Source organism: Cucurbita pepo, chromosome 18, assembly GCF_057944985.1.
Source record: "Cucurbita pepo subsp. pepo isolate OVF chromosome 18, ASM5794498v1, whole genome shotgun sequence".
NCBI classification, from domain to species: Eukaryota; Viridiplantae; Streptophyta; class Magnoliopsida; order Cucurbitales; family Cucurbitaceae; genus Cucurbita; species Cucurbita pepo.
Window position 1 is genome coordinate 10,271,045 of NC_141815.1, and position 18,797 is coordinate 10,289,841.

At 37.3% G+C, this 18,797-nt stretch overlaps 2 protein-coding genes across 4 annotated transcripts; both read left to right on the forward strand.

Moving 5' to 3' along the window:
- The first annotated feature begins 87 nt into the window (after positions 1 to 87).
- Positions 88 to 11,249, forward strand: LOC111780121 (histone-lysine N-methyltransferase ASHR3). 3 transcript variants are annotated; one of them, XM_087119653.1, is made up of 13 exons: positions 89 to 524; positions 984 to 1,136; positions 1,929 to 2,093; positions 2,716 to 2,742; positions 3,331 to 3,445; positions 3,733 to 3,829; positions 4,846 to 4,939; positions 5,328 to 5,406; positions 6,548 to 6,719; positions 7,336 to 7,416; positions 8,141 to 8,283; positions 8,840 to 8,948; positions 10,844 to 11,249. In XM_087119653.1, exons 1-13 carry the CDS (start codon positions 156 to 158, stop codon positions 10,923 to 10,925), a joined length of 1,686 nt encoding a protein of 561 aa, XP_086975779.1. In that variant the 5' UTR covers positions 89 to 155; the 3' UTR covers positions 10,926 to 11,249. The 3 variants fall into 3 exon arrangements, with proteins under 3 accessions (XP_086975780.1, XP_086975779.1, XP_023516183.2); XM_087119654.1 differs by lacking the exons at positions 8,840 to 8,948; positions 10,844 to 11,249 and adding an exon at positions 8,574 to 8,836 and having other exon boundaries at positions 88 to 524; XM_023660415.2 differs by lacking the exons at positions 8,840 to 8,948; positions 10,844 to 11,249 and having other exon boundaries at positions 94 to 524; positions 8,141 to 8,554.
- A 2,750-nt stretch (positions 11,250 to 13,999) lies between these two features.
- On the forward strand, positions 14,000 to 18,724 carry LOC111780117 (Leucine-rich repeat protein kinase family protein). Its single transcript, XM_023660409.2, has 11 exons — positions 14,000 to 14,686; positions 14,774 to 14,906; positions 15,024 to 15,095; positions 15,375 to 15,518; positions 15,814 to 15,885; positions 16,042 to 16,101; positions 16,197 to 16,297; positions 16,401 to 16,532; positions 16,615 to 16,962; positions 17,547 to 17,926; positions 18,128 to 18,724. The coding sequence occupies exons 1-11, from the start codon at positions 14,530 to 14,532 to the stop codon at positions 18,515 to 18,517; spliced, it is 1,989 nt and encodes a 662-aa protein (XP_023516177.1). The 5' UTR covers positions 14,000 to 14,529; the 3' UTR covers positions 18,518 to 18,724.
- Positions 18,725 to 18,797: the final 73 nt, after the last annotated feature.

Sequence of the window (18,797 nt, forward strand, 5' to 3'; positions counted from 1 at the left end):
TTTCGTAAATCCACTCAAGTAGTTGGGTCTTAATCGTAATTTCAAGAGGCTTCTCCTCCGTGAATATATATAATTTCAGTTTTCCCGCCCAATTTAGTCTCATCTACTTCCCTCCTCTGCTACTTTTTTTGTTCGCTGATTTTTCCACGAGAAAAATGCCAGACTTGGGTAATCTTTCACTCTCTGCAGCTCTTACGCTCACTCGGTGCCCTAATATCAAACCTGTTATTGATCCTACTGATATTACATCTTCCCTCCTCTGCGACGATTCTGTTAAATCTCTGCCTACTGGTAGTATTTGGGGGCAGGGGTTTCAATGTTCATTTCCCAACGATGATGAGGTCGGCAGAGGCTGTGGGATTAGGGTTTCGAGCCAGAGCGGAGACGCGTTGGACAGATCTAAAAGGCATTATGGAGGGAAGAATTTGGAAGACCATGTGAAATCTTGGGTTCGTAGAAAGCAAGAGTCCGGCGTTCCCGACTCTCGTTGTTCATTTCCATTTCTTGAAGGCGCTCGGAAAATGGTTATTTATCTTCCTGTTTTATTTTTGAGTTTTACATGCTACAGTATTGGAGCTGGTAGATTGGTCGTGTTTAGCATGTCTTTCTTTGATGGAGTTTCGTTCTTCTTGTTTCTAGACAAGGAACTTTGTTTTTATTTAAATTAATAAGGGTTGAAGTTCTAGATGACATTTATGAAGCTGAATCAAATGTTTTCGTGGAAGTATATATGAAGTAGTTCATATACCTTTGAGAAATGCTTGAGGAAATAATTTGGATGTAGAGCGTAGCACTTTTAGTTTGAGTAGCTTATGATGAAAATTCTTCCCCCACCGATGTTGATTTTAACTGCAAGTTAGTTTCTTTTTCTTTAATTTCTTGTAAGTGGACGTGTAGCTGATAATTGAAAAGTAAGCACGGCGCTTGAACTTCCTTCTTAAATTTTATGTCAATTAAATTGTTCCTTCTACTGGCTGCTCCAGGTAGAAAAAGAATGTTTATGTTGCCGGAGATATATATTTCCCGGAGAGGAGGTCGAATGCAGTATTCGTGGCTGTGGAGGAGTTTACCATGTAATATGTGCCAAGGAAAGCTTGGGATTCTCAGGTCACAGGAAGTTCAAGTGCCCTCAACATGTAATGTCATTCTATCATCCGTTAAACTACATATTTTCTTTTCATAGTAAAACACAGACACAAACATCCTCTTTAACTATACAAGGCGCCCTTCTTTCTTCATTACAACACAGCCCTCAATTAGCTTAAGCTGCATATTAACAATTTACTTGCCTTTTTCATTTTCCTCAAAATTTCAATACCTTCTGATAAGATGACCACTAGGATCATCTAATGCACCAGTAGGGGCTTTATTCATCTTAGCTTGAGTCAGTCAATTGCATTTTCTTGAACTTTCCCCTCTTTCCTCTTCTTAAGGAACTAAATCCAAATTTCTTCTAAAACAACTACTCCGTATATTTGTTTTGTCTATTTATTAATTATTATTACCTTTGTTGTTATCATTAATTTTTAGCTGAAGTTTTGTCTTTTGAGATCGAGTTTTTGAGATTTTACATTGAAAAATACTTGTATGATCATAATATTTAGAATAATCGAACCCTATTGATTAGAATTAATCTAACCTATAGTTAGCTAAATATTCGTTGAGAAGATACTGATCATTGAAGTAGTCAGTGTGTATTTATGAATAGGGTCGCTTTTGGTTGTTTATATGATTGTATCTTCCTCTTGCGGTAGATAAATGGTTCTATAATTCGAGAATCTTGCTGCATTCTATGGCATTGGGACTCGCCTATGATATTTTTATAATTGAATGTAGAATTATTGTGAGTGCACTTCAACACAGTTTTTATCAAATAGTTGTAAACATCAGCTGATATGTGTGTAAATATATGCTTTTTTGGGAAACAGGAATGCTTTATATGCAAACAAAGATTACATTGGAAGTGCATACGCTGCACTATAGCATCGCATGATAAATGTGCACCATGGCCGGATAAAGTGATGCATTTAAATAATCAACCTGGAAAAGCCATCTGCTGGAGGCATCCAACCGACTGGCGAGTGGACTTAAAGGTCAATTTTCTTCTATCCTTTACCTCCAAAATTGTATTTTCTTTTCTCTTTGAAGATACCTTCTCATGCTCAATGTCATTGATAAATCTGAACCTTCTGATTTGAGTATGCTATATGTTATTCAGATGTATGCCCGTATTTGAAATTATAACTTCCCTGTGGTCACTACCAATTGGAAAATGAAATGATCACTTTTTTCTTTTGAATTTAAACCTCTTATGCTCTAGTAGCCTGCCTATATGGATGTTGCTCTTACAAAGTGCTTGTAAAATAATGTTGCATAGGTGATTTCTTGTCTTTAGCTGTATTGTGCAACTCAATCTCGAGTGACTGGTAATTTCTGAAAGTTATTCCTGATATGAAGCTTACTATGTTATTTTATGTGCCTATGATGATATTAGCTTTGTGACACTGTATGTCATTCAGGCTTATAATGTCTTTTCGGTTTATTCATTTTGAAGATACCTTGTTTTAATGCTTGTTTATCTGGCTAGTTAATCTTGTCTTTGACCTCTCTCTCTCTCTCTCTCTCTCTCTCTTTTCTTGTTGAAGTTTTACTTCTGCATCTGTATCTTTATCTTTAGGCTGGCTGACAGGACTATTATATTTGTTGAATGGGCAGCATGCAGTGACAACAAATGACATAGAGGTTCGATTCACAAGCAATTTACTTTGTTAGGTTCTCTTACTCCCTACCTGGTGAATGTGTCAAGTATTCGTGCTACATTTTGAATTTTCAAAGCATGGAGATCATACACTTTGGGATTCTAACATTTTTATTTGTTTTCGAGATGTTTAGATTAACATTTTATCTTGATTAAAACCAGCACCTTGTGCATGTAAGACTGATGCAATTTATATGTGCCTTTGAGTGTACGCTCTCATTTTTCATTTGAGCTTTCTAGCCGCGTCATTTTTTTTCTCATTTGAATTTTCACTTGAAGGTTATTAGTAATTTATTGATTTGAACTAGAATATGTAACTAGTTCTCATGTCACTTTTTCCTGTTCTTGGTCTAACGTGGTTTTATTCTGAGAAGATATGCCTAAAATCGACAGAGAACATTAAAATATGGAATAGGCTTGCATTTGAATCTAAATTTATATTGCTTGATGTTCTCACTCGCCAAGCATCCGGAGAAGAAAAGGGGTTCAGTGATACATCACGTCATAAGTCACGTGCTCTATTCCTTTCTTCACATTGTGTCTCACGAAGTTTCTTTTTACTTCAAATTTAGGAGGTATTTTGTCGCTTGCCTCTTCCCTATGTTGATGAGGAATTCAAGATTGACATAACATGGAAAGATATGGAGAAAAAGATGGAGCCACCGCCATACACCCACATAAGGCGCAGTATCCTTTTTGTATTGTTGGTTATAATTGAACTGTTATAGAAGTAAATAACAGTCGGATGATTCATAAGTAAACGTGGAAAGGCATTCTTATAATGATGTATAAAAGTTTCTTTCAAGCTTCTCCGTCTTTGTATTCATAGAAGTTACATCTTCTATGGTCGGGCCTCATTTATATGTTTTAAATAAGTTTTTAAAACTTTTTTAGATTGGTAGTTTATTTTTTATGAGTAGGTTAATTAAAATTTCATTTACAATAATCGTGCCATTTTTCTTAACTGAATTAAGATATTTATCTAGTAAAGAAAAAGCGGGATAGTGGTGTTGCTGATGGCATTGGATGCACAAACTGTAAATCTGAATGCTCTGATGACTGTGTGTGCAGGTGAGACTACTTTTATCCAAAAATGTTAGTGATTGATGTCCACCATATTGTTTTTGTATGTTTGCTATTTTCTTTAAATAAGACAGGAAGCTTGTAATGACAGATATTAAAGAATATGCAAGAGCATGCACTTGCCCAACAAACTACCAGAAAAAACTCCAACCCAAAAGATAAGACCTGCCTGATAATTATAAAATACCCTAGGTATTGAGGTCCAAATAGAGACATTAAACCTGATAACCTCGCATATCTCCCTCACAAAACTCCCTTTATCTCAAAATACTATGATTCCCCTCTAACCTAATCTTCCACACCCCTTAAAGAAAGCAAGCCTACCAAAGGGAAACCTTCTCCATCATAGCCTTACCATTTCCGTACCACAGACTCTAAAAGCGAATCGTAGGTAGAACCAAATCGTGAGCGTACTGGTAGCTCCAAAGAATATGGGTTTGGTGTTCTTTTACAGACCTCCACTTCCTCGTAAAACGGAACTCTTCCATCTAACCCCACTTCCAAACTCCACCAAAAATAAAAAGAGGACTTTAAGGAATACACGTTGTTTGATTTAAAAGGGTCAGGGCCCCCCCTTCAAGAGACCATATTCCAAAGAAATCAATGATCGGAGCCCGAAGGAAATTCAAGCACCCAGAGACTGTCTAGAGTCAAGGATCCAATTCAACCAGCCCCTGCAGAGGATTCTTATATGTTGACACATAATAAATGCATTCTGCACAAGTGTCTACAAGACATCTTCAAAATTTGTTTGATACGCTTTATTTCTAAAAGTTGGAGTTATTTTGGATGAATAAGTGATTTCTTTTCAAATTACTTACAACAACCCATCCATCATCTGATAACGTTAATATGTTTGTAATTTGTACCTTCTTTTTTTGTATAGAATCATTATTTTCAATGATAGCTGTACAATTTTTTATCCAGTCTCTTGAGTTGTCACCGCATTTCCATCTCTGCTTAATTGTATAAGCACTGAATTAGCTGTCATTATGGCTTATTAGGGTTCAATGCATAAGCTGTTCAAAAGCTTGCCATTGCAGAGACACTTGTACGAATAGACCATTCCGTAAGGAGAAGAAGATCAAAATTGTCAAGGTAAGTTGGATAAATATATCAAATTCTTGATTTTTTAGGTATGGTTGGATAACCGTTTAGTTTTTGGTTTTTGATATTTGATTTTTTTAATCTACTTTTTTTTTACAAATATTTTTAAAATCCAAATTATGTTTTGAAAATTTGAGAGTAGTTTTTAAAATTTTAGTTTTAGTTTTTAAAATTTAGCTATAAATTCAAATGTTTCCTCTGAACAGTGATGAAAACATTGTATATAAAATGTGAGAAAACAACAAACTTTTTCATAAATGGTTATGAGAAATAATCTTTCAATTTTTGTTAGTATTATATCTAGCAAGTTGAATTTTATTTATTTTTCTTTTCTGAATTCCATCTTTTAAGTAGTTATTTATTGATAACCCAATTTCAGACTGAATATTGTGGCTGGGGTGTGGAGGCAGCAGAGTCTATTGGTAAAGGTGAATTTGTCATCGAGTATATTGGGGAAGGTAGTTCTCATTTTTCTTTGCATACAACATAATCAATTTATTGGTGCTACATAAATCTCAACTTTTTTTTATTATTATTATTTTTTTTTTATATATTCGTCAAATTAGGGAATCTTATCAAAATACAAAACTTTCCCAACCTTTTCCATATCCAAGTATTTTAACATTCTTGAATAATATTTTACCTCTCAAGGGAACGTTGGTACTAAATACAAAATTTAGCAGCTAAATATTTGAGATAAACTAATGTATAATTAAATTTAGAGATAATTTAGATTAGTGACAATTTAAGTCAAAAGTAGGATATAATAAAGAAAGTTCTAATTGGACGCGAATAATTATCAGAATCGATGAAGGTCGAACATCACAGAAACACCAGAAAAATATAATTTCAAACTTCGCCCTCTCCCTTGTCTGGTCAGAGTATTTGTCTCATTCTTTGTTGGCATGCTAGCAAATGATAACTCTAAACTGCACTGAATCTATCCTTGGCTTTTCCTTTGAAATGAACGACATAAGAGAATGATAAGGTCTTGCTGCACTGACTTAAGAGTCTGGTTGAGGTCTGAATATGTAATAGCCCAAGTCACTGCTAACAGATATTGTCCATTTTGACCCATTACATATCTCTCCTTCTCTTAGGAGCCATAATCTATCATAGACAACAAGCTCAGGTTACTTAGTATCCTAACACGTCATTCAGTCAAGGGAAATGAATAGTAATTGTAATAAACATGTTTCATGACTTACATCACCATAAGACTTATATTTTCTGAGGTTCTAGAGAACGTTCAGAGCATTTCTATCTTCTACCTTATTTCTAAATTCGATCTTTTAAGGCCTTCAATAAAATCTTGGAAGTTTGATCCGATCGAGAAAATTAATTCTCAAGCTTCCACCAACTTTGCTGGGTGAAAGGTCACTGAAGCAAGAAGTGGTTTCTGGATTTGAAGTGGAGATCTAACTTTTTTTCTTATTGCGTCTTTAGTTTGACTTTGATCTGTATTTTAAATTTATGAGCAGAGAACATGCTCTTTTAGCTTCCTAGGAGAGTAGGGCATTGGAGTTCGATGAGAACGGAATGTTTTCTTTTTTGCTTTTTTGAACATCATGATTATACGCTGCATTGTCTTGTTCTCAGTTATTGATGATGCTCTATGTGAACAAAGGCTTTGGGACATGAAATATAAGGGCATGAAGAATTTCTATATGTGTGAAATTCGGAAAGACTTCACAATTGATGCAACTTTCAAGGGCAATGCATCTCGTTTTCTAAACCACAGCTGTGATCCCAACTGTAGTCTTGAGAAGTGGTTAGTTGGCTTCCCCTCTGTTTAATTTTTTTTTTTTTCGTTTGAGTTCTTTTACCTCTTGTGTTTGCAGGGATTGTAAACTAGTTTTCATGTTTTGTTTGTAGGAATATACTCTGTTAACAATTATATATAAAATTACACAAAATGATGTTTGACACAATAGTTTTCTGCTGATGTCTACCTTTACAATAACCATTTAAGATAATTGCTTTGTTGACGTACTCTGGTCTGTCACGTCAATGATGTTTATTGCGTAGTCATTGATCCTTTCCCCTTATATGTGACGGGAGGCGCAATGGTAGAGGCAAGTCACAATGCTAGCATATCTTAAAACCATCCAATTTTTCGGCAGGCGTGAATAGTAGGTCACTGCCGACTCATCTTCCAAGTGTTTATCAGTTGGGAAATCGTTTTAATTGAATATCTTTACCTTCCTCTTTGTTGCCTCTTGCAATTTATTGTTTCATGCATTTAGGTTTTGAATTGCAATGGTTTATTATGAATTTGTTGATTCTTTTTAAGGAACAAGCTGTGCATATCAGACAAGTACTGCCTCAATGATTGCATCATTGTACAAATCCAAGATTCTCTGACTAATAATATTGGTTTTGAATAGGCAAGTTGAGGGGGAAACACGTGTTGGTGTGTTTGCTGCTCGATCAATCGAGGTTGGAGAGCCGTTAACATATGACTACAGGTACGTATTAGTACCGTCTAAAAGTTAATCATTTGTTTTTCTATTACGTATGACGACTCTCTAATTTGTTTGGTTGAAGCAAACGCATGCATGAATATGAATGTTTCCATGTATTTAATGTGAACCTGTGATATTCGGGATGTTTTGCGATTGTCTTTCAGTGATCATTATTTCTAAGAAGAAAACTGGTAAACACCCTCCTCCCCACCTGCCCTGCGTTTTCTTAAATATTATTTTATTTTATTTTATTTTATTTTATTTTAAGTTCTTCACGAGCATGTGGAGATTTGAAACCCAAAATGTAATGTGCATTTTCCTGCCGTGAACTCACTACTAATTTGTAGCGAAAATTCAGGCTTTTGTCTCTATTGATATGCCTTATACCTTTATGCTGGACCATCATCCTAGTCTTCTGTAGTAGAGGATAGGGAGGTTATTTGCTTTTTTGGCGGACAATACCCGTGTTTGCCATAGGAGAACATATTTGGAATGGTCAAATACCAAGGAAATCGGTTGCGTCAGTTGTGCTTCTGTATTGAAAATCTAAAATAATGGGGGACATTTTAGAATTAGAACTGTGATTGGTCAGCTTGCTTATCAGCTAGGCTTCGTTGAATCTCGTACTTTTTTAATCTTATGAAACTTGTCGAGCCTTTACATTTTTGGGGTGTGGGTGAATGTATATGTTGTATTTGATATTGAACAAAGATTTTTCATCATGAAGATTTGTGCAATTTGGACCTGAGGTGAAATGCCATTGTGGTGCTTCAAACTGTCAACGCTTTCTTGGAAGCAAAAAAAGGATAACTGCCATGGACCTCTTCTGGGGTACAAAACGCAGGAGAACGTCAGCAGCTCGCATAACTGGTATAACTGTATGATTCATATTAACATGTGTGGTTGGGTCAATATCACTGTACATTAATACTCTTGATATAAAATGGGCCAAGACGCTAGAAGAAAAGAAGCAAAATAAATTTGCAATGCTATTAAATTCTTTGAATTTCAACAAACCATTGTGAAGTTCTCCAGAATTTTCTTGTTGGAGAACGCTGAAATTGAGGAATACGTGTAATTGATTTTATCCTATTTGTCTAAAGAAATCAAGGGATGCTTATTTAGTATTAAATGTTTCTCATTGTTCTGACTCATTACAGATGATTTAAAGAGTGACGTTCAATCCGAGGATTCATTTGATAGCCTTTATGCATGTAATTTCTCTAGTGGAAAAGGGTTTACTTATTTGCTAAAAGTGGAACCCCACTTGGATCTGCTATAATAATATGATTTATAATAATGTGGCATAATCTATTGTGTATGTATCCTATGTTTGGAGCCGTTCCTACTTTAACTAGTTAAAACTTGCCTGTCATGTGGTTCAAACAAATGATTCATGCTAATCAGCAAATTTTATTTTGAGCAGATTCCATTAGTCTTCCTTTGCATCTGATTCTGCCGCCTGTATTGCTAACTTCGCATCTTCAGCTAATTCCCTCTTCAAAAGTTCATAAACTCCAATCAGAAGTTCCAAGGTAATGATGAAATTATAAAAGTTTGCTGCTAAGTTAGTATTAGGCAAGTAGAATAGTGACCCTGCAGTGATGTCGCTCTTGACGATGCGACCCACAAGTTTGTAAAAGAATGTCTTTAGAATACTCAGGGTGGCCTTGAACTACTAAAATATAGTCTCTCTAATAGCAAATATTTGAACACCTTTCTTGTCTGAGCAACCTACGACTAGAGCCCCAAACTTCGTATTGGGGCTCTCAATTATGAACAGACCGCTTGGGATTTCCACATTTCTCACCCCAATATCCCACCCACCCTGTGTCGGCCTTCCTGACTTACCCACCCAATGCCCTACACAGCACATGTCATGACCACACAAAAGAACACTTTTCAATACAATATTCTACATCTTCAACACGCAACAGTCTCTAATTTTAATGTTAATTTGCTTCATAGACGCCAAGCGTGTCGATAAGAGCCAAAAATTGTAGGGCAAAATTCTAGTCATCATTATAGAATTGTAATTTCTAAATTGCCTCCAAACCTAATATTATAGCCTGAATTTCATCTTTAAAAAAGAAAAAAGAAAAAGGAAAAAAAGGAAAAACGTAGCACAGGAATCTGGGTTTGAACCTAAAAACAGCCCCTCTTTCCAATCCTCTTCGAAAAAAAGTGGAGTTTTTGCTTTCTTTCTTTTCTTCTGACCCTTAGTTCTCAAGCTTAGTAAATTGCAAAGGAAATATATTGTATAATATATATATATATATATATATATTAAGCAGGCAGACAGAAAACAGGTGGGTTTTAAAACAAGGATTTAGTGTTTTTTTTTTTGGGAATTTAATGATATGTGCGTTTGTGGGGGGGGGGGGGGGGGGGGGGGGGGGGGGGGGGGAAAGTCGAAGAATGTGGGGTGGGTGGTTTCTCATAGAAAGCACCTAAAGGATAAAACCTTACCTCTTCACTCCTTTTCAATCATTTTCATTAGACTCCACATTCACACCAACTTTGTTGCTTAGACTACTAAATAAAATGGGGGCTGTGTTGTTTAGGTGGTAGCCAAGCTTTTAAAGACTCTACTCTACACTTCCTTCACTCAACTGTGTCCTCTCTTCGCTTCTCTGTTGCTTTGTTTGTAGGGTTTTGGTGTCGGTCTCCATGTCTTGATATTAATCCTCGGCCTTGCTGCTTCCTGCTTCTTTCATCAAATTCACTACTTTTCCCTTTTGAACTCCAAGTTTTTGCTTCCCAATTTAAATGCTTCTTCTTGGGTTCAACCGTGGTTTCTCCCTCCCAACAAGGGTAGGCATGGAAATGGTAAATAACATATGGTGCTTGCGCAAATCTAGCTAACCTGGCTCTTCTGATGCGAAAGCAAACGCAGAAGGGAAAAATAGGAGAAGGGTGTTTCTTTTGGGCATAAATACTGTCATTACCATTGCCATTACCCTCTCACTCACTCACTCCCTCACTCCCTCGAACACCTCTTTCTTCAAACCGTACAATTTTCTTACACACAAAAAACTTTCCCTTGTGTTCAGACAGATAGATAGTTACTTGGCTTCCTTATATTTGGACAGACACAAAACACTCTCATCCACCATAATCTTACCCATTCCTTTTAACTCCTTCTTCGCTTCTTCTTAACACACTCTTCTTTTTTAACCATTGTTTCCCCAATTTCCTTGCTTCTCTCTTTACAATGGTGGAAACTCACAAACCCCCCTCAGTATAAGGGGGCCATTAGAAGAAGAAGAAGAAGAAGAAGAAGAGTCCAAATCCGGCCACACCCACGTTCCCTTTTTCGTGTTTTTGGTTTGTTTCTCCAATATGAACCCACCAACCCATAAAGTTGCCTCCTTTTTCCGTTTTCATGAAGACCCTGTTTCACCCATGCCTCATATGCGCATCTCTGCAGCATTCAGGGCCGCGGCGGAGCTGAAGGTTGCGTCCGGGGCGGAGGAAGAGTGGGAGTTTCATTCCATAGAGAATGGCGATGAAGAAGGTAATGGGGTTTTGTTAAGGTAGAAATTTGGTGTGAAAGATCAGATCAGATCAGATCATTAGCGGTGGTGGTATTGGCGGAGACGGCTCAATCTCTGGTTTTTATTTATGAAATTTGAACTCTCTAGAAACACATTTGGTAAGAATAATTATTCTTATGTTGTTGATACAAGGAATAGTTGTGTAAATTTTCCCAAGAAATAGGTCGGGATTTTCTTGTTCTTCACTCCTCTCTTTGTAGCGGTACCAAATAGGTTGTTTCAGGGTTTCTTAATTTAATTTTGATGAATGTGATTAAATTAGTGCAGCCACTTCAATGACTTCCTTGTCTTCTCTTCTCTTACTGTTCTATAACCATTTGAAAAGAACGAAAATGTCAGAAAATTGGGGCTGCCTCTCTGTGCCTGCCGCTGTCTGCTGCATAGATTAATGATGTTTCCTCGAGAAAAGTGTGTGGATTTGACCAATCATATTGAAATTGTGCATCAAAAAATGAAGAAAATAAGGGGTTGAAGAAATTGTAATAAGCTTAAATGGAGATGTAGTTTATAACATTTCTTTAGGAAAAAGGGGGAAGTTGAAGATTGCATGATGATGATGAGGATGATGAGGCATTGAGTGCGTCCACCATGGAAGTGTCTTATCAGTTGGGTGTCACCTGCGACGCCCTCTTCGTGCCTTTTCTCGAATTTTCCTTTTTCTTTTTTGGCATTTCCCCAAGTATTGGCCATAATCCCATTGTCATTGGTGGGTCGTCATATTCTCAACCTTTTTTTTTTTTTTCTTTTTTTCTTTTTCGAAAATTCCTCGCATTATTTATTTTATGTCGAATAAATTTGATGTTCAAACAAAAATTTAAAAATTTAAAGAGTTGTTAAGTATATGAGCGTTTGAAGACTAAACTTGCAATTTAACATAGTTTTATTTTCGATGTTATTTATATAATTTACTTTAATTGTTTTTACTACTTATGTAGTATCAAAACGTGTGATTTTATCCTTATTTAGTTTTAACATATATGAGAGAGAATCGAAAATGGAATTATATTTCGAATTAAATTGAGAATCCCGATTGGATTCAGGGAGGTCTCCCATTTCATGGGCTTGGCCCAGTCTCCACATTTAAAAACAATGGGCCTGAATATGGCCCACTAAGCCGCTATATTTGGTCTGAATGGCGAGCCCAACCAGTAGTTAAAATAATAATAGTTAATGGCACAATTATCATGTAATATCCTTTGGTAATTGTTTTTTTTTTTTTTTTTTTTTTGTAAATTATAATAATAATAATAATAATAATTAAATAAGAAGCAAAAAGTAGTATAGTAGGCAGATATTGCGGGCCCAAAAGCTGAGCAAGGGTAAGGCACGGGTGCGTCACTTTAACTTTATCTCTCTCTAACTTTGTGTGGGAGAAGAGAAAAATAAAAAATAAAAAATAAAAAATAAAAAATAAAAAATAAAAGAAATGAAATTATGTAATGTAGCGCTAATGCTGGCTTTTGTGTTCGCAACTTTAGAAAAAGAAATTCAAAGAAAAGCGACCAAACGTGGAAGCATCAATTCCAACCGCACCAAACACACAAATAAACGCAATCCAAGCAAAGATTATGGTCACTCCCATTCCCCCAAGCACCAATCCAATTAATATGGGTTGGGTTGGGTTGGAGTGAGATGTTTTGGTCCCCCAAAAGGCACTATACCCTCGAAATAGTTTGTAGTATACAGTGTTGTTGTGCGCTGCGCTGCGCTTTCCAATGCTTACTTAGAAGAAGGCAAGGGCAAGGGCATGGAAATTGGGCAGAAGGGGAGTGTGAAATTATGGAGTAGTAGCCACCGGCGGCAGCAGCAGCAGAGCGAACCCCAGGGTGTTGTTGACACAGACACTTTGTTCGCTTTGCCAGTTGGAGTGTGAGAACATAGGAAATGACTTGATGTGACCCATTACAATTTATAGCCCCTTTCTTTTCTTTCATTTCCTATCATTGTTTTGTCTTCCACAATTTCTTTCTTTCTTTTCTCTATCAAAAAAAAAAATCCAATATCCAAACTAATCTCCTGTATTCATTTTCTAAAAACACCCACCTAAAGTCAGCTTCGTGTTTGTTTGATACAGAATTTAGCTCAAATTAAGTCGGAACTGCCTATGATGTTTAAAGTAGTATGTATTGTATACGTTTTTTTCAACATATTCTTGGACGAGGTTTTTTGACATCTGGCTAAGAACCTTGCTAGAATTCTTAAAATAGCGACAAAATAAAAGAAGATGATGCGCGTGATTCAGCCAACTAGGCCTTAACCGACTCCTCTATGACCTTTTGAGTTTTGGTTAATCCTTAGGGGTCGGCCTAAATGTTCGATTCATCCTTCTAATCTCTAGGCTGCTAGAGCGAACTACTTGCCTTTTTAAGTTATGTTGAAAAACAGAAAAGGGATGGCATTCAAATAATCAAGTGTATGGTGGAGAAGAAGGTATGCCATAAATATATTTAAAAAAAAAGAAAAAGAAATAGAATATTTTTGGTGATTGCAGCCTTTTTCCGGCGTTGGTAATTGGAAAGTGTTTCTAAATCCTTCTTCTTCTTGGTCTTCTTTAAATATCATTATATTCTCTGCTTTTGCATTCTAATTATTGCATTACCCTTTACCCTTTACCCTTTACCTTTCTTTTCGACGCCCCAACCCAAGATGCCTACTTCCAAGTTTGAATGAATTGTGTTGATTCTAGTCTAGATTAGATTAGAGTATTATGATAATTAATAATGAAACTCTCAAATCCTTCACAACTTTTTCCTGCTAGAATGCATGAGTTATCTCGATAGCCCTACTCTAATACTCTAATCTAGGACCAAATGGTATATTAATGAAAATTATGAAGTAAAAAAGTCAACTGATAATCAAATCCCTTCAATAATGTCGTTTTGTTATGATAATACACGCAGCCCCACATGCCTCAATTCTATTTAGAAATGTAACTAAAAATCTGTAAAGAGACCAACAAAAGAAAAAAAAAAACATTCAAAGCATAATAATGTAGGGAAATAACAATTGCAACGTGATGAAAAAGGGCATCATAAAAATTGTACTAAAAGTAAAAACTGTGGAGAAGAAGTGCATGAATCCAGAAGCTCAATTAGTGGAGTGTTTGAAATGGGAGGAAGCAAAAGGGGTGGCGTTTTTGAGTGTTGGTTCTGAATAAAATATGGAGGCTCGCCCTCTCCCTCACCATGCATTACCCTGAAACAAGCATAATAAAGATTGTATTTTGTTCGTCCGGCCAAACCAGTACAATCTCTCTCAAATTCTGCACTGACAACTCGTATCACCCAACTGATACGCATCTCTTCTTTCTCTCTCTACCTACATAAAAAGATACAAAAAGGAGTTTGTTTCTCTCTCCTTCCCGCCCCTGTCTTTCACTCCGTATTGTATTCTTTTTGAGCTTTTGGTAAGGTTAGTGTGAGTGAGCGAGTAATATGGGTTGTGGGGCGTGCAGTGGGTGACTGAAAAGGGAGAACCCAGAGAAATGAAAAAAGAGCGAATGAGAGAGGTGTGTAATTGTTGTAGGGAGACATAGAAAAAAGAGAGTGGATGCATTCAAATGGCTTTTGCATTTTCACGCTCTTCAGGCAATATGGTCTGCTGCTGCTTTTTCTTTTTTCTGCATTTCTTCGCAGCCATGGTTCCTAAACTCTTCTGTTTGATCATTCTCTCTTCTGCCTTTCTCTGCCTTTCTTATGAACCTCGGAACCCTGAAGGTAAAAAAAAAACTTAACAATTAATTTCCATTCTGAGAGTTTCCTAGTTTATGTCTCTGTCCCTTGGGGCTTATTCCTTTTCTGCAGTGCAAGCTCTGATCAATTTGAAGACGGCATTGAATGATCCGCACGGCGTGCTCAGCAATTGGGATGAGGACTCGGTGGACCCTTGTAGCTGGGCAATGATCACCTGCTCCCCTGAGAACCTCGTTATAGGACTGTGAGTATTTTTTTTTTTTTTCTTCCAGTTTTGAGAAGTGTTCAGGTCTAAGGACTTGATTTCCCAGAGGGGGAAATAAGAACTGAAGCGTTCAACTTCTGGGTTTTGTTTTGACAGGGGAGCTCCGAGCCAGTCTCTTTCTGGAAGCTTGTCTGGAGCGATTGGGAACCTCACTAATCTTCGCCAAGTGTAAGAGATCCTAGTTGAAAACACACCGAAGTCGTCTTGTCGTTTAAGCTCTGTTCTTAAAGGAAGCAAATCGAAATCTTCTGTGATTTTCTTTGCCCTGTTTAATCGAAAATCATAACTAAGAGTTCTGTTTTTTTGTATCTTTCCCATCTGTGATGTTATCCCAACAAAATCAGGTTAACTGGAAGAATATGATAACTACTCCAAAAACATAGCTCACCATGGATTTTCCATGTTTCGTTTTGTCTTCTGACTGTTATTTCTTGTCCAACTTCGAAGGCTGCTGCAGAACAACAACATTTCCGGTCCAATTCCCATTGAACTTGGAGCTCTCCCGTTGCTGCAAACACTAGATCTCTCTAACAATCGGTTCTCGGGCCCAATACCAGCATCTTTTGCTCAGCTGAATGGTCTACGCTATCTGTAAGTGTTCAAAATATTTTCCCTCCTATACTTTCTGTTTGGTTTCTTGGAAATCATGGAGGAAAAAATCTCTGAATTTTCACTCTCTACAGCGATTTCATCATTTTCGATGTACGACTTTTATGAAATGTTAATTTTTGAAGGTGGACTTTGTGAAGTTCTTCCCTGCTTCCTTATTTTCCAATTTTCTTGGATATCACATATTTGAAGCATAAGTTTCGAGCCTGTCTTATTGCTTCTTTCTCTTATTGATGAAAATAACTTGCACTTTGATATTTTGTCTTATAATGAGTAGGAGGGTGAACAATAATAGCTTGTCCGGGCCTTTTCCCTCGTCTTTGGCCAAAATTCCCCAGCTTGCTTTCTTGTGAGTATTCATTATTTTGTTTGTTTTCATTCGCCTGTCTTCTTTGTCTTGGCCATAAGAATCCTGCCTTCTCTTCATGGCTTTTCTGAAGTTCAAACATTTGTTTTCAATATTTGAATCTGGGGTTCTGTTTATATTATTACTTGGATCTTGCAGGGATTTGTCTTTCAACAATCTCAGTGGACCAGTGCCTGTGTTTCCAGCCAGAACATTCAAGTATGACTCACATCGACGCCTCTCTATCTCTCCCCGTCTACTCTTCGATGAATAATCTGTTCTAATTTCAGTTTTGGTTTCTGTTGATACTCCAGTGTGGTGGGAAATCCAATGATATGTGGAAATAGTCCTAATGAAGGTTGCTCTGGCTCAGCCAACGCTGTTCCTCTTTCTTTCTCTCTAGAATCGTCCCCTGGTAACTGTTGTTACTTATTCTCCCTTTCAAAACCAAATACTGTTTACTTCTTGGGTGCGGCTCGTGACGGGACTTTTATGTTCTCTTAATTCATGATCATTAGGAAGACTCAGGTCCAAAAGAATTGCAGTGGCACTTGGGGTCAGCCTCAGCTGTGCGTTTCTGATAATCCTAGCACTTGGAATTCTGTGGCGCAGAAAAACTCAGAAGACTAAAACCATCCTAGACTTCAATGGTCAGTGTTATCAAGCCTCAATTTTATAGACTCCTTAAATTTTCTATAAGCAGATCCTTAAAATAGAACTTGAATTTTGTAGTACACAATCAAGAAGTTGGCCTTGTGCGCTTAGGCAACCTCAGAAACTTCACTTTCAAGGAACTCCAGTTAGCAACAGACCATTTTAGTTCCAAAAATATACTTGGGGCTGGAGGCTTTGGTAATGTGTACAAGGGAAAGCTAGGAGATGGGACTATGGTGGCAGTCAAACGGCTAAAAGATATAACGGGTACTACTGGAGAGTCCCAGTTCCGCACAGAATTGGAGATGATTAGCCTTGCAGTTCATCGCAATTTGCTTCGCTTAATTGGTTATTGTGCCACTTCTCACGAGAGGCTCTTGGTGTACCCATACATGTCAAATGGCAGTGTAGCTTCCAGGCTCAGAGGTTTGTCTCTGTTTACTTTGCAGCGATTACTTTCACTGTTAATACATGGCTTAGGGGGGGGAAAAGGAAAACAACTTCATCTCTCTTGTGAATATACTGCATTTTCTGGCATAGTTTGGTCTTGATGGCCCCCACAAGTAATGAGTGGGTCATTACAAAATCTGAATCTTTGCAGAATGTAACCATCCTTAGGATAAGGTTGACTGTGTATTTACCTTTTTCTTTAACCAAAGTAGTTTCTCTTTGGACATAGCCAAACGACAATATCATTTTCTCCAACTCAAACATCTCTATCGAGAAAATTTCAAGACCACTTTCTGGGTCAACTTTATTTTTTGCTCTCCCTACTGAATATATAGAAAGAACTATCAAGTTGAGGAACAAGATATCACCAAACAAAAGATACCACTTTCTTGATGAACCTGAAAAATCCTTTTAACTTGAAAATATGCTATGCTTTGTTGGACAGTGCCTACAAATGTTTAAACTGCCCTTAACGAAGAAAGATGCTCGTTTGGGATAATATCTTATGGACAATATCCTCATCTCGGAAAAACAGTAACATGCACATTTGAATAATACAGGAAAACCAGCCTTGGACTGGAACACGAGGAAGAGAATAGCAATTGGAGCAGCCAGGGGTCTGCTGTACCTCCACGAGCAATGTGATCCTAAGATAATCCATAGAGATGTGAAGGCCGCCAATGTGCTTCTAGATGACTACTGCGAAGCCGTAGTTGGTGATTTTGGACTTGCAAAGCTTCTCGACCATGCTGACTCTCATGTGACCACTGCTGTTCGTGGCACTGTTGGGCACATCGCTCCGGAGTATCTTTCAACTGGCCAATCTTCTGAGAAGACAGATGTGTTTGGGTTTGGCATTCTTTTGATAGAGCTAATTACTGGAATGCGAGCTCATGAACATGGGAAAACAACTAACCAAAAAGGCGCCATGCTTGAGTGGGTAAGTCTTACTCTTAACTATAATCTAAAAGCTAGCTTAGCTAATTTAACTTTATCAATGATTGAAGCTATCTATGGTTGCTGCTTTTGATACTATAATGATTTCCTACTGGTAATGGAGCATGGAAAATATTCCATTACGATGTTTAATTTGGCTATTGTTCCACACGGATGGGATTGAAAGGGAAAGCTCTTGTGTTAGGTGAAAAAGATACAACAGGAAAAGAAAGTGGAATTGCTTGTGGACAGAGAGCTAGGCAACAACTATGATCAGATTGAAGTTGGGGAAATGTTACAAGTGGCTCTTCTTTGCACTCAGTATTTACCTGCTCACCGTCCCAAGATGTCGGAGGTGGTCCGAATGCTTGAAGGGGATGGCCTTGTTGAGAAATGGGCTGCTTCCCACACCCATAATGACTTAAATGTCAACCTCTTTCATTCACGGAACAGCTGCAAAAGTTCATACAATCCCACAAATGCATTGAAGAGTAATGGCAATGATCATTCAAGCATGTTAAGTTTGACATTGGACGACGACGACGAGGAGCGATCTTTAGACTCCTATGCCATGGAACTCTCCGGTCCAAGATAGTAGTGAAACTCAGAGAAAAGGGAAGGTTATAATTCATTGCTTCAATTCTTTACAAAGCCCGTAATCAACTAATCGTCATGGGGAAAAGATGGGTTTCAATGTTGGTTTCATAAACTTCGTGTACCCTTTTTTTGCAATCTTTTTTTCTTTGTCAATATTCTGGGTTTGGACATGTAAATATATGATATCCGCTTGGTCTTCTTGAAATGGTGCATTTTATTATAACAGTAGAAGGGAAGGAAAGAAAAGGCAAAGCTTGTATAGGGGGAGAGGCTTAGAT